The sequence below is a fragment of the Lepisosteus platostomus genome, chromosome 12, assembly GCF_059453375.1.
Source record: "Lepisosteus platostomus isolate fLepPlt1 chromosome 12, fLepPlt1.hap1, whole genome shotgun sequence".
Taxonomy (NCBI): domain Eukaryota; kingdom Metazoa; phylum Chordata; class Actinopteri; order Semionotiformes; family Lepisosteidae; genus Lepisosteus; species Lepisosteus platostomus.
Window position 1 is genome coordinate 16,037,415 of NC_142622.1, and position 15,044 is coordinate 16,052,458.

A 15,044-nucleotide genomic window follows, 5' to 3' on the forward strand; every position below is an offset into this window, starting at 1 on the left:
ACAGGAACTTTAACTGGTGATAAGAATGTATGCTTTATAAAATTAATGTATTGTTACCTTAATAAATGCGCGACTCTGGCATTAATTCTATTGATGCCTCGCAGACGAAAAGGGGTCACATCAATACAACCCTTTAGGTTTTCCTTTGAGTAAACTCCGAGGAAAAATATATCTGTATTAACTTTCTGCAATTTGGAAGCGCTATAGAAACCTCTGGAACTATATAAAAACCACAGATAGGTTCATGTTTCCCCAGAGTGTGAAAGGAGGTAAGGTGGAGAACATTCAGTAGTATATGGTTATATGGTTATATGGTTATATGGTTATATGGTTATATGGTTATATGGTTATATGGTTATATGGTTATATGGTTAAGATTCACCTAAGACATAACTCGTCTAAGACTGCAGGCAAATGGTCATTAATTTCTGTAAATTGGGGGATGGCTTTAAAAAAAAGCCACAAAAAGCTTTTTACTGCAGTGTCCATTATTAGGAAGTTTAAAGCTAATGGTATAATGGTAACCATTCCCAGGTACAGCATGCAAATGTGTCTTTCAACCATAGGCTGAGACAGCCAGAGACAAGAGTTCAAGACTCTGTAAATCCAGAGGCAGCAGCTGGAGATCTCCATCACACACTGGCATACATTGTGTTTGGAGTCGTTCTGGGGCAGCGAAGTCCTTGTTAAGATAATGGAAACTGGGAACGCCAAGGACTATCCGTGTGTTCTGGTCACAGCCTGGCTTGCTTTGCGAAGAAGCTCGCACTTTGTTGAAAACCGACATTCCGTTATGGCAATGGTCAAAGCATGCATTCAGATTGACAAAACAGTGGTGACCGGAGCGCTAAATGTTCTCGACTGGCCATTTCAAACTCCAGATGTCAATCTAATCACACGTTTGTGCTTGAAGCTGAAGGAGACTGTGCACAAAGAGGAGCCAGAGGCTCATAAGGAGCAAGAGGAATTCTGTCTGGAAGAAGGAGAAAGATGACTTTGCTCTGTGCAATGCTATTAGGTTTACAGTGTGACTTTTGTTTGAACTTTCAGTAGGAAACATTATTCAATCCATAAATGTTAATGTTATGTGATGTTTTGTGTCAACACAGATATGAATTAAGATGTACTTTAGGTCCCTGACTGTCTGTCTTATAAATCGCTTCTCAAGACTCAGGCAAAGCTTCTTTTCCTTATGTTTAAAGTAAATTAGTCTATTTATAAATGAAGTTCTACATTAATACTCAAAAAGTATTAGATGCTTAACAAATTAAATTTTAACTTTTGCATTTTACCATTACCTGGTTAATGTAAAAGAACGGAGGTGAATGGATTCCAGAATAATTATTGACAGCTGTTTGACATTCGGGTGTTTTCAAACTTTTTGAAAAATCCTCCTTAAAAAAACTCTGGACATCTGCACTAAAAGCACCCCAGCCCCTGAACCTGGACAAGAACCTCAGAAGCTCCATGCCAAAAAGATGTGGTGTAAAACTGTCTTAAATCATGCTTCACTTCATTTCACAATTTGTGAATCAAGACAGAAATTGTGTACCAACCCAAAGGGTACAGTGTCACCGTCACTTATATTTATGTAATGTCACTGTTAGATTTATGAAATGTACATCGTGTGCAACAAGCTGAAGAAGGGTGGGAGGCGGGGAGCTGCTTGCATTGAGCAAAAAAGAGGCTTTCGGTTTCTGATAATGACGCAGGGATTCTTGTGTGGCGCCTTGCAGTGACCTGTGACACCAGACCGATTAAATTGCTACGTTAGAGGGCCGCAGCTCGTCGCTGATCTCATACTGACACCCGGCAGCCGCGGGCGCAGCGCGAGGCTCTACACCAGGAAGTAGGCGCGCAGAAACATTTCCGTGTCCTACTGTCATGACGCAAGTTTAGGTAAGCGCAAGCAGCCTAAAAACAGTTTTTACAAAACGTATAAAGTGTCATTTATGGATGTTATCACAATGAAATCGGTTTATGTTGTTCTATTAAAATTACCATGATTCCTGATGCTTATTAGTATGTACTTTCGCTTTCTATTCTGCTGCCCGTGTGTATCAGCTGCGTTGTAAACAGAGACTGCCTGCAATCAAAAAAGGTCGGCTAAATTGCTATTAATATAATAATTTCAAGCCAGATTCAGCGTTGTTATTCTTGTCACTGAATAAGCGCTCCGACCTTTCTTAAGACCCTTCTCTTTCCTTGTCTTCCTGTGCCATGGTCTTGCAGGTAAACGAGCAAATGGCGAGGTGTGAACTTAATTTCGTCCTGGACATGTGAATACATGTAGTAAACAATTAGAAAATGTTTGACAGAAAGGAGATCCGTATTTAAATGCTGTGATTATGAACCGTTGTTTCTTTAATGTTGTGAAAAAGACAACGGGATTTCATCGGGATTGCTAACCTTCTCAAAAATGTTCAACACCTGCGTCTTACCAAGTCAAGGAACATATAATTAGGAACAGTTTTATCAATAACGATCAGCCTTTGTAAAAGGTAAGAGTATTACCTTTTTGCAAAAGATAATGCTTTTCCCCGCAAACTCCTTCTGCATTTTACGCACGCATTTTTTACAGTAGTAGAATTACAGTAGTTGAAACCCTTCTGTAAGGTTTGTGATTTAAGTCTTTTTCCCACGAAACATTGTTTTACTACAGCATGGTTTCCATTGCATAACGGTGGCTGCTAGTGCTAATATGTTTTAAAAAATCAATATCCCAAATCAATATCTGTATGCTTTATTTTTCTAAATACATGACCATTTCTTTTGATGCTAAAGTTATGCTAGAAAGAGAAGGACCCCTCATCCAACTTTGTTTTTGTTCTCGTTTTAATAATGATTAATATTGCTTACACTTATATAGTGCTTTTCTGGACACTCCACTCAAAGCATGTTACAGGTAATGGGGACTCCCCTCCACCACCACCAATGTGCAGCCCCCACCTGGATGATGGGACGGCAGCCATAGTGCTGATAGCAGCTATCAGTGAGGAGGAGAACAGTGATCATTGATGAAGCCAGTTCATAAATGGGGATAATCAGGAGGCCATGACTGGAAAACACCAGGGGGAAATTTGGCCTGGACACTGGTGTTAACACTCCTACTTTTGTCAAGAAACACCCTGGGATTTTTAATGACCACAGAGAGTCAGGACCTCAGTATTATGTCTCATCTGAAGGACGGCACCTTTTTTACAGTAGAGTGTCCCCTTCACTATACTGGGGCATTAGAACCCACACAGACTGCAGGGTGAGCGCCCCCTACTGGCCCCACTAACACCTCTTCCAGCAGCAACCTTAACTTTCCCTGCAGGTCTCCCATCCAGGTACTGGCTGGGCTCACACTTGCTTAGCCTTAGCGAGTTGCAAGTTGCAGGGGGATATGGCCGCTGGCTTTTGGACGGTCTCCTAAAGCAAAGGTCTGCACTGCACCCCTGCGCTCTCTTTTCTGCTTTAAACTCGCTCGCTGACTGCCATCCTCCTCCTCCTCCCCAGGATGACTGATAGCGGTGTGGAAGAAAGGACGCTGGAGGTGTCTGGAATACCCGCCTCTGTGGAGGATGAGATCCTGGGGCTGTATTTTGAAAATGCGCGGCGGTCCGGGGGAGGGCCGCTCGCCTCCCTTCGGAGGAAGGGTGATGCCGCTGTGCTTGTATTCGAAGATGCTGAAGGTAGGACTGTGCCAGCGAGACCACAGCGTAATCGGCAGGAGCCACTCCTATGTGGGATATAGAAACACATACTGGATATATTTGTGTGTATTGCAGTTGCGAGTACATGTACTGTCTTGCAGTGCTTCTTCATTGGATGAGCATTAAGAAAAAAAAAACGTTCTTTCTAAGATGCAGGGTGAAAAACTTTATGTTGTTTTCCCATTGTCATGTTCATAAAGTATAATCTAAAATGCATCAAGTGAAACAATAAATACTATAGCAGTTACATTTTAGGGTTTTCTTTAGAAAGGGTTAGTTGTGCTTTTGTTATTTCTCCTTCGGTCAAAGATGGGAGTCTGTGGCTGTAAGGAAGCTTCCAGTTCCACTTCTGATTTAGTGTAAAGTAGAGCTGCATATTTTTCATCCATTGAATACTTGGAACAATATTAATTGTTCTTTCCAGGAGATCTGTGTGTCAGCACAGCATGCTTTTTGAGTGAGGAATGTAATATGGGTGACTGCAGTAAAAGCTGCAATCTAAGACATAGAAGTGTAATAACTCCGTCAAAAGGCTGTTTTGTAGCTGGCTGTGCTAATCTTGTCACTGCTAAGACGTCATGTTTTGATCTCAGTAGGCAGTAGATACTGCTCATGTATCTTGTCATGTCTCGGGTTTGTGTTTGCAGGTCTAGGTGGCAGTGAAGAGAGTAATTGTTATATCTATCAGGGAGTTACATTTACAGTTAATTGAATAGTTATTTTCTCCACAATTATATGTATATGTTCTTATCTGAACATTCTTTTGTTCTTATTCCTGTTGAATAAACAGTTTTGCATAAGACGTTATGGGTGAGGTTTAGAAGTTTTATAGTTGAGTATTCAAAATATGGTGTTCAATAAGGGTACAGTTATTAGAAAACACCTTAAAAACAGGTCAGTCGCATTAGCATTATGCCGTGAATTCTGTAATGTGACCATGTGACTAGCTGTGTAGCTGAGAGTTCAGGTGTAACATTAGCCAGAAGACACTGGGCCCTCCAGGTGTTGACTGTGAGACCCCTGGTCTAGACATTCCTCATTGATATTTAAAGAAATCCAGTCGTGGTGAATTTAAGGATTCCTTAAAAACAGATTTGGGCCCTTTTCCGTAAGACTTGGAAAACTCTTAATTTGATCTCATTGATTGTCTTGACAGTTGCTGCCAGGGTTTTAAGCCGAGGGCCACACAACCTGCAAAATGCTACGCTTACTGTCCGAAAACCAGCTCCAAAGGATCGTGGGAAGTTGCTGCTGCGTGGGATTAATCCTCAGATATCCATGGAAATCCTGGAGCTCTATGTGGAAAATGTGACGGGGGTGGGCAGTGAAGATTACACCATATATCTGTCTCCTGAGAGGGACATAGCTCTAATCCAGTTTCAGCGGCCTCTCTCGGAAACAGGTTTGCAGGCCTCCTTTGCCTCCCTCTCCCATCCTCTTTGTGCTAAGAATGTTCGTCGAATTTTGATGATATCCTGATCTTTATTTTCAGAGTTTAGCAGTTTGTGGGGGAAAGTCAGCGGAAAGCTCCTGGATGGTGCACAGCTTAGTGCTGAGCTGATCGAGCAGACCGATTCGATTCTGGTAGAGAACTTGCGCCCCACTACCAGTGAAGATATGCTCACGCTGTACTTCGAGAATAAGCGTGGAGGAGGTGAAGAGGTGAAGGACGTCAGCATGTTAACAGAAGGAATAGCTAAAGTCTCCTTTGAGGACTATGAAGGTGAGGCTGTATTGCTTATTGGTTAACTGACTAATTTAAATGAGGTATTTGTGTACCATGACCCTGTGTTGGACAAAGTGGTTACCGAAGGTATATGAATATTAAATGGGCGGGTGAAATCTGTCTTTGAAAACAGATTGAAATGTAGATAGTGGTGTGGCATCATTACCTATAAAATTTAAATAGTGTAGCATTGCCTCCAGAAGCCCGAGGACTTGACCCCTAGCCCACCAACTCCAGCGGACTCACTTTCCCTCTTTTCCCTCTTGTATAAACAGGGACCCCCTTCCCCCTGTGCTCATTCTCGTGCCAAACTCCTGATAGAGCTGTTGGCTCCGCAGCCTTCCCTGCTTTTACTACCTGCTGTTCCGCCCTAGTGACTAGCATTCCTCTGTATTATTAGAGATAATAAATTAGTGAGCTGCATTCCTGTCTCCTGCTCCTCTTTTTGCATCTCCACCTTCTCCGTAGAGGGACCTTAAGACTAGACCGCTACAATAGAATCTGTTTATTAGGACACACCCCTGACGTGGCTTTTGTATGAATTGATGGCTTTTAACTTTTAAGTGTAAAACTACTGTATGCTATCCTACTTGGGAACAAGTAAAGGTTTATTCCATGCTGAAAAGAGAAAAAAAGAAACACATCGTTTTGGCTGTGGAGCCTTCTTCAGGTATGAAGAAGAAGGCTCACACCTGAAGAAGACTCCACAGCCAAAATGTTGTCTTTTCTTCTCTTTTCAGCATGGAATAAACCTATTACTTGTTCCTTTGCAGCCTACGCATGCTGACGCAGCTACCTACTTGCACTATCCTACTTGATATAGTATATTGAAGAATGTCGATAAGTATACCCTTTGCAAATGGGCTCGTTTTGGTTGGGTTGTCAGTTGGAAATGCAAATAATTCACAATATCTGCTTTGCTTTTGTTCCTCCTAGCTGTGGACCGTGTTATTCAGAGGTCCCACATGCTGGACGGCAACGAACTGAAAATCCGGCCGTATTTTGACTTCCTGCAGCCTAAGGAAAAACCATCATCCCCAGTTTGTGAGAATGGAAAAGTGCAATTGAATGGCGACGCTGTTTTTCACTCCAACAGCTCAGAAATTCCACAGACGAGCAGCCTTGGGCTGGCAGGTACAGCTGCTCCTGGGGTTTTGCTAAGTGATGCTCTGGAGACCCCGCACAGCGACATATCAGCACCAGAGGTGCTGCCAGCTGACCAGGCTGGGGAGGCACGTGCACCCAGCCCTCAGCTCTGCTCCAGCTGCGTCTCCCTGCCTGACCCTCTGAAACTCAGCCTGCTGCAGGACAGCCACCTCCTCCAGGACCTTCAGAACAGCCACTGTGACTTTAACATTAAGATAATTGATGACGCAGTTGAAATCACTGGGCCCAGCCAGCTGGGAGTCGAACAGCTTAAAAACCAGATCTTGGAGTCCTTCAGCAGTATTGCACAGGCTCATTTACCGTGTGATGAACAAAAGGCCACATTGCTTTCCAAGGTGGAAGTGAAGGAGAAGCTGCAGCAGAACCTGAAGCAGGAAGGGTTATTAGCCAAGTACACCGTATCGGACTGCGTCGTCGCAGTCGTGTCCCCGTCCCTGGACATGGTTAAACAGGCCAGCAGTGTGATCAAGTCTTTGATCTGCAGCTTCACCATCCCCGTAGCTCCGGAGTACGAGTGTATGCTGTACTCCAAGGAGTGGACCAGCTTCCTGCTTTCCCTGGGGTGCTGCTGTGCCAGGGTGTCCAGCAGGGGAGACCAGATTGAAGTCACGACTCTGAGGGGGATGGAAGAAGAGAAGGAAAGCAGGATCGTTGCATTTCTCAGCACTCCCGTTCAGGTGGAGACTGTGATCGCTATGGAGCCTGGCATGCTCAAGTACATCCAGACTCACTGTCATACACTGCTGGCTGACATGGACCAGGTGACCATATTTCCCCTGGAAGAGGAGGATGTCACTGGACTGAGGGTATGCGTTTTGGATCTCCGTGATGAACTAGTGCGAAAATCCCAAATAACTTCCCAGCAATGTGCGATTCACATTGAGATTTAACCAAAATAAAAGGCTTGTTTTCTGAGAAATGAAATCATTTGCACTTCAGAACATACTTCTGAAGTGTATGGAGAATGTAGTGAAGTGAAGGAGAATGTAGTTTTCTCATATTTAGCAGAAGCATAAGCTTCAAATGTTCATATGCTGAGCATGACGTGTTCTCTGAATTTCAATGAGACACTCAGTAATTTTGGTTCAAATTTTATTTTCTAAACACTGCTCTTTGTTTTGAAGACATTATGAACAGCTATAGGGGGATAGAGAGAGTGGTTATACTCTAAGATAATATAAATGGTAAACTATTCAAAATATATCATTATCATATACACTGTAAGACAGATTCTGTTTATGACAGAATAACAGTCAAGGTTAGCATTAGGTGTGCTGAAAGTGAATGTTGTTCCCTGACATGCTGAGTGATTTGACGCGGGTTCGAACGTGCTTGCAGCTCCACGGCAACGCGAATGCCTGCCAGATTGCAGACGAGCTCCTCCGCAGCGTGGTGTCTTCGGTCTGCACCCGGACCATAGTCCTGAACCGCCCCGGAGTGGCCCGCTTCCTTGTGCAGGAGGAGGCGGCCCGGATCCTGGAAGAGATGAAGACCAAATTCCAGGTCTTCATCAGCCTGGACAAAGTTCACTGGGAGCCGCTGGATTCAGAGGTGACGGAGCTCTCTTGAGCTGTCGGGTTCAGTTGACTTCAGTTTATTTGTCATACGCACAAGTGCAATGAAATGCTTATTTGCATGTATGCTCCCAAACAAAAACATTAAAGGAATCACCAAAAACATAAACAGAGAACAGCAGCAGTAACAACAACAAGTTAAATAATATATAGCTTAAAAAAAAGTCAGACAAGCAGTGTGAGGAAAAAAAAGGTTCTAGCAAACCTGCAGACCTTAAATGGCTTTGTCCTGACCAATCCCTTTTCCGTTATGCAAGAGGGAAGCTCGGAACACGCACAAAATGTGCTTTTTAAAATGCTTTCTTTTTGCTTTTGAGGTTTTCTCTTCATTGTTTTCTCTGGTGGATTTCCAGATTTGGATACAAACCAGATACGAACGAGCACTTTTGTTTTCCTCAGGATATATTTGAGGTTGCAAAGAAATTTGAGTCGCAGCCAAACTTTCAAAGGTTCCAGTCTGAGGGTGGCGACATCACTGCCCTCCCCCTGGCCCAGACTTTGCTGAGCACTGATGTGAATGCCAATGACCTGAACAGGCCTGACAGGGGTGAGCACCAAGCACTGCCGGCGTTTCTGGAGGGAAAGTGTGGGAAATTGAAGTTTCTCAGTTTTCTGAAACTAAATGGTTTTATTTGTAATTAAAACCCCATGAACAGGTTTGATTGCATCTTTTACTGTAGGTAAAAAACTGAAGGTCTGCAAGAAATTCACAATTATTTTAACCATCAGGGAAAGTATAAATGACAAATGAAGTATAGGAAATTGGCACACCTACGTTTTCTGTGCAGGCCTGGTTTTTTAATGATCAGTCATGTGGGGTTTCAGGTTAATTTGTTACACCCACACTGGTCAAATTTTAATTTTTTAGTTATGAGAAACTGTTACGGTTTAAATATTTCCATGTGTGCATCCAGGTCTTTTCGAAGAGGCCAAAAGGCTGGTGTCAGTCATTGACGAGACCTCAGGCGTGCCCGTGCCCACACCTGGCTTGATCTGCAGAGGGATGGATCTGGCCGCAGAAGATTTGTACACTGACCGTGAGGCAACGTCCAGCTTCTCTGACAACGAAGGACAGGAGGACGGCGGCAGTGCCGTCCTGGAGGGCGACGAACTGCGGCCGGCCCCTGAGGGACAGGCCCAGGAGGGGCTGGTGGTGGAAGACGAGCTGACCTACGCCACTCAGCTCTCCCTGCAGTCGGCCATGACTCTCAGCGATCTCGAGGAGGATGCCATGCTTTCCTTGGCCATCCAGTACTCCATGGAAAGCAAGAGCAATGCCGTGGACGCGGAGGATGAGCTGCTGAAGGTTCTGGAACTTTCCAAGAAAATGGTGAAGCGGGAACCCCCCTCTGCAGACCCGGTGCTGGAGCAGGCCATTCACATGTCCCTCCAGGATGCCATCAAGGCGGCACACACCGCCGAGATCCAAGTCTTCGCGGGCTACAGCTGCGACCTCATCCGGGTAGACATCGCCCTGGGGAAGAAGGTGGGGCTGAGGCAGTGCGAGGAGAAAGTGGAGCACAGGTGTCTCAAGAACTTGTCGGAGCAGCACAGGAAGTACGTGGACATCATCCAGAGAAAGCACGCCGTGGACATCCAGATTCAGGGAAGCACCGCCACAATACAAGGCTTTAAGGACTACGTCTCTGAGGCGGTCCCTGACGTGAAACGGCTAATCAAGAAGATCTCTGCCTCAGTGCCGGATTCTGATGTTTTGCAGAGCGTGCAGTGGGTCTGGCACGATGGGAAGTCAGATTCCACACCTTATCCGCCCAGTGCCAATGTCTTTATAGAGAATGCCTGGAAAATGAAGGAGAAAAGGATTGATATTTTGTTCGATAGCCAGCCTTACACCATTGACTTTGGAAAGATGGAGGAGTACAACATTGTCACTGGGAAATCAGTACGTATTGCAAGGAAGTTACTGAGCGATGTGGACTTGTATTCAGATCTGCCAGGTACGGTAAAGAACACAGCCTTTCCGAATTCTCTGCGATGTTGGTTATCACATTATATGGCTTGAGTTGTAACTTGAACGAGTAGAGGTAGCATCAGCTTAGAAGTTAAAGTTGTAGTAAAACATGCAGCTTTTGCAGTAGAGTATGTTTTGTGCTGCAGTCTGCAGCTCCAACAGCTGTTACGCAAAGTAAGAAAGTTCCAATAATTCAAATTTTCATTTTCTCTCAAAGCTACAATTTGAATTTCATTGAATCACTTTCCATTTTTTTTACAAATTTGGGAATTGTAGAATATTTAAGGATGACTATTCTCAATGACATCCACCTTGAAATTTATATGGGTTTATAAAAGAAAATACAGAACTCTGTCACTTAAGCCTGCTCCATAAGATATTATTTTAGTGGTTTTCTAATACAGAATCATTTTTACAATGCACCTCTTGTGTTTAGTTTTGATAGTTTCCATTACTACTCATAGTAAATTGAGGGAATTTGAATAGAGTGTTTTCTTTACTGATGTGGGTCATCAGTCTATATTAAAACTTATTATTGCATGTACTGTAGGAAAAAAAATCATTTTGGATATGTGTGCACCTTTGCATTAAGAGATGTAATTGTGAGCTGTCTTGACAGAAGAGGACCTGACTAATCTCTCCAGCCTGCCTGACGCAACAGTGGTTTGTAAGGAATCTGATGAATTCCAAGATGTTGTCAGTGACTTCTACGACACCATTAGAGAATACCACAACAAAATAAAGGTTGTAAAGGTATGGAATTGTGATTTTGTCATTTTTATTTTTAGTTTAGGTTTCAGTTGTGTGTGTGTGTGTTGAGTGACCCATCACTGGGACTAAAGTGAAGACAAATATGTGAACCTGTGGATGATTACCTTGTCATCCACAGGACAAACATGACCATCACCTATAGGGTCAGGGTAGAGACAGGGTCCCAGCCTGTCAGAACCATTCTTGATTTCTTAATTTAAAAAAATAATGCTAAAGTACGGAAGCACTAATGGCTTTATAATTTTGTTCTGCTTGCAACACAGATAAGCTGCTTGCAATTGTACTCATAACAGTAATGGCTGTGTGTAAGTGTAGGTGTTCACAGAGTGAATGCACATATTTGCATATTTCATCTTCAAGTACACTACAGGGATGGGGTCTCTGGCTCTGTGTATGAAATAAATGGCTCAGGCTATAAAATATCTCATGCTGTTCTTTCTACAGGTTGAGAAACTCACGAACCGCCTGCTGTACAACCAGTACAAACTAAAAAAGGCTAGCATGCTCCAAAGTGCTGCTGATCCAGAAGTTGAAAGGACTCTGTACCACGGTACAAATGAAAGCAGTGTGAAGGAGATCAGCATTCATGGCTTCAACAGGAGCTTCTGTGGAAAGAACGGTACAAGTCTCTTACTCCTCTTACTTTTCTTTTGATTACTGGGGTGACCATATCTAACAGTAAAATGACAGTTCTTCCATCTTTCTTTTAATATGTTTGTGTTTGTTTTGGAGGTTGGGATCAGAAACTAACTGCTTGTGTTGAAGGTTCTGTGAGTTTTTTTGGTAACTTTTTCTACTTTCATTTCCTTTCACAGCCACTGTGTACGGACAAGGGGTTTATTTTGCTGTCGACTCGGCCTTGTCAGTTCAGGACCAGTACTCTCCCCCAAACGCAGATGGTCACAAATTTGTGTTTGTGGCGAAGGTGTTGACGGGTGACTACACCAAGGGCAGGCATGAAATGAAGACCGCTCCGCTGAAAGAAAACACCGAGATGCCCCTCCGATACCACAGTGTGGTGGACACAATGGACTCACCCAGCTTGTTTGTCATTTTCAACGACACACAGGCCTATCCTGAGTACCTGATCACCTGTCAGAAAATGTAAACTGTAAACATACTGTAAATGCGCTCTGCCAAATTCTGTTTTTCATCTGTTCCAGTGTAAGGTGTGATTCTTAGCTCTTCTTCATTCTTTATTCTGTTAAGGGTTCTGTGAAATACAGATCTGTTAATGCATTTTTTACACAGAAACGACTATGACAAGGTTAGGCAGGAGGAAACATAAAACATTTACTTTGGTGTTCTAGCAGTGAACATTAAATTGCTTAGTAGTAGATCTACCAGTAGCTTTTCCAGACTTTGCATGACATTTTCTCATTTCTCTCTTGTATCAAATGTATGCACTAGCATCCAAATGTGATTGTACTCTTGATGAACTTAAGAGGTTGATTTAGCATGAAAAGTTTCTTACATTATTTGATACCAATCATCAATCATAACAAGACATGATGACATTCAATATTGTATGTGCAAATAAGACCTCTGCCAAGCATACTTAGATAGATATATCTAAATGCATGATTTTGAAATTTTGTTCATACCCTTGATCGTTGTGCACTGAACACTGCCTTGGCTTTGACAGCATGAAAGAGAAAACGGAACTGTTCCTTTAGTCTTTTAAAAGATTGTTAAATGTAAGCTACTCGGCAGCTTCTTCATGCAGGTCCTCTCCAGCTCCTCCAGTGTTGTGTGAGCTGTGTTCTTCACTTCAAAACATAAATGTTCCACTAGAAACTGGGATAACAGAAAATCCAAACCATGCATGCATCTCGGTGATCTGTTATCCAATTGAAAAGGTCATTTGTAAAGCTCTAAGGTCGAAGAGGTTAATTTATACTCTTCATAAAATGCATGATATTCTTTTCAACAATACTTTCTGTGCTAGTTCTACTGCTGGTTGAGCAATCTAATAAATAGATCTAGAATTATTTCCCTTGGGTAAGGGATGCTGAAAGTACAGTTATTAAATACAGAAATGCTTCTGTTTTTTGTTCTTAAGTACTTAATTCAACTATAGTACTTAATTCAATTATTCACTGAATTGCCATCTTTCCCTTTTTTAAATTTAGTTTACCAGTTTGTTATACCAAACTTGCTTTGGCCAGTTGTGCCTGTGACTGCACACGGGGAGAAAGAGGACGTGTTTGTAGCGGTAGCGTCCTCTGATAGAACCACTCCTCTTTAACACACAGGCAGCACACCCCCATGCTGGAGGTTTGATGCAGGTTGGAAGAGAGAGGTCCCCTTACAAGCTGACCAATCTGGCCCTACCTTCCGAGGGGCTCAGCTAATGGACTGGTCAAGTAATCCTGCTCGTATTCAGTTAGATGCCTATGCTTGGGTGAAAACCTTCAATGCCTGAGGCTCCTTTAAGCTGGGATGGATTACATGTAAAGTGACCCAATAAGCCAGCAGTGGCTGGAACTGGACTTTGGTCACTCTTGCCTTAGACTGTAAGTCAAATCGCTGACTTTCCTCATCTATACAGTTTGTGAAACCATTGGATGAAGATAAATACATTACAGGATCCACTCTAGAGTATTTGCAAAATGTTGGGGATGAATATATTTTCACATTGTGTATCAAAGAATATATGTAATTTTTTTTCCCAGTGAATCAGACATTTGTGTCGTGTTTAATGCATGCAGAAAGTCCTGTGTCAGCTTGCACTTTCTTGGCTAAATGAGCTTTCAGTTACAGTTCATCAAGAGTATGAATTTGGAGGCTACTGCATTTAAAGCTTTGTGTTTACAGTTTGAAGTACTCGTCTTGCAGTTTAACGTCTGTTTGGTACATCAGATATTTAGGACAACTGAATCAAAAAGTAAAGACAAAGTCAAGGTGTTGAGCAATGCAGTTTATTTAGAACATTTCCAACAGGTGGAGCTCTAACTAGTTAACTAGTTATGCTCTAGCTCGAATATCTGCAAAATTGTTTTTTTTTCCATGTATCTGCTAGTTGTGACAGGTTTTGGATTGCTGTACTTCTAACGTGTATATTCCTTTATTGGAAGATACAACAGGTCTTTAATAACTGGAGTTCATTTTCTGTTTCAACCTAAAGCAAATGATTTTCCAAACAAAATGCCTTCTATAACCTAATTCTTACTTTCTTGTAGTTGATCTGTATTTGTTTAAGACTCTCTGCTGTAAGCCGTGCTGTTAACTGGGGATTCAAAACATTGTTCTATAACCACCATTTTTATGACTGACTACTAGGCTGCTTCGGTAAATACAGTATGCTTATGCTGGATAAAAACAAAATGTAAAAAACCTACGAAGAAATAAACTTGTTTTGATCTAACGAATTGTGTTAATGATATGCAGTTCATTTTACACAAATGGCTAGAATACTGAAGTAGTTCATTAAGGTCGGCTGTGTCAGCATGCGTAGGTTGCAAAGGAACAAGTAAAAGGTTATGCCTTCTTCCACACCCAAAGAAGACTCCACAGCCAAAATGTTTCCTTTCTTCTTTTCAGCATGGAATAAACCTTTTACTTGTTCCCCGACTAGAATACTGATGGTTGTTGTCTACAGCGACACACAGAAATATCCCATCGGTACGTGTCAAGTGCCTGGCACATCACAATATTATTAAGAATACTTACTGTCTCACAGGTGGGGCACTGACTAGCCAATCCAAATGACTGAAACCGCATGGAAAGTGAGCTGAATGTAGTGATTGAACTACTGCACAAACCAGAGCTTAAAGGCCGTGAACATACACTATGCAAATCGGAAATGATAATGAGGATATGTGAAAGGCTTCAGAAATTGAAAGGGGCTGAAGAGGACCAAATAAAGGTCTTAAAGCATGTTTCATGGTCTATGCTGTACAATATGATATTATCATTTTACTAAATTATCCAACTGTTGAATAATCTGTCATTTTGCATTTTGTGGAAGTCTTAAATACGTCTTAGTAATAGCAATAATGGAAATAATAGCGTACGTTAAAGAAAGACACACTTCAACACCTAGAATACTTCCGCACATCGTAGAGGGTAGGAAAAAAATGTTTCCGTTGCGTAGGAACGATTTACCCTGTCTTTCGTTTCCCTGCCGGAATGTG

The 15,044-nt window shown here is 42.4% G+C and overlaps 1 protein-coding gene across 4 annotated transcripts; it reads left to right on the forward strand.

The window, feature by feature from the left end:
* The first annotated feature begins 3 nt into the window (after window positions 1-3).
* parp10 (poly(ADP-ribose) polymerase family member 10) lies at window positions 4-14,275 on the forward strand. 4 transcript variants are annotated; one of them, XM_088601138.1, is made up of 12 exons: window positions 4-269; window positions 1,737-1,899; window positions 3,502-3,677; window positions 4,855-5,100; window positions 5,191-5,421; window positions 6,361-7,397; window positions 7,930-8,142; window positions 8,565-8,712; window positions 9,080-10,123; window positions 10,760-10,890; window positions 11,353-11,527; window positions 11,724-14,275. In XM_088601138.1, the coding sequence occupies exons 3-12, from the start codon at window positions 3,503-3,505 to the stop codon at window positions 12,014-12,016; spliced, it is 3,693 nt and encodes a 1,230-aa protein (XP_088457264.1). In that variant the 5' UTR covers window positions 4-269; window positions 1,737-1,899; window position 3,502; the 3' UTR covers window positions 12,017-14,275. The 4 variants fall into 4 exon arrangements, with proteins under 4 accessions (XP_088457264.1, XP_088457261.1, XP_088457262.1 ...); XM_088601135.1 differs by having other exon boundaries at window positions 5-269; window positions 10,757-10,890; XM_088601136.1 differs by lacking the exon at window positions 4-269 and having other exon boundaries at window positions 1,693-1,899; window positions 10,757-10,890.
* Window positions 14,276-15,044: the final 769 nt, after the last annotated feature.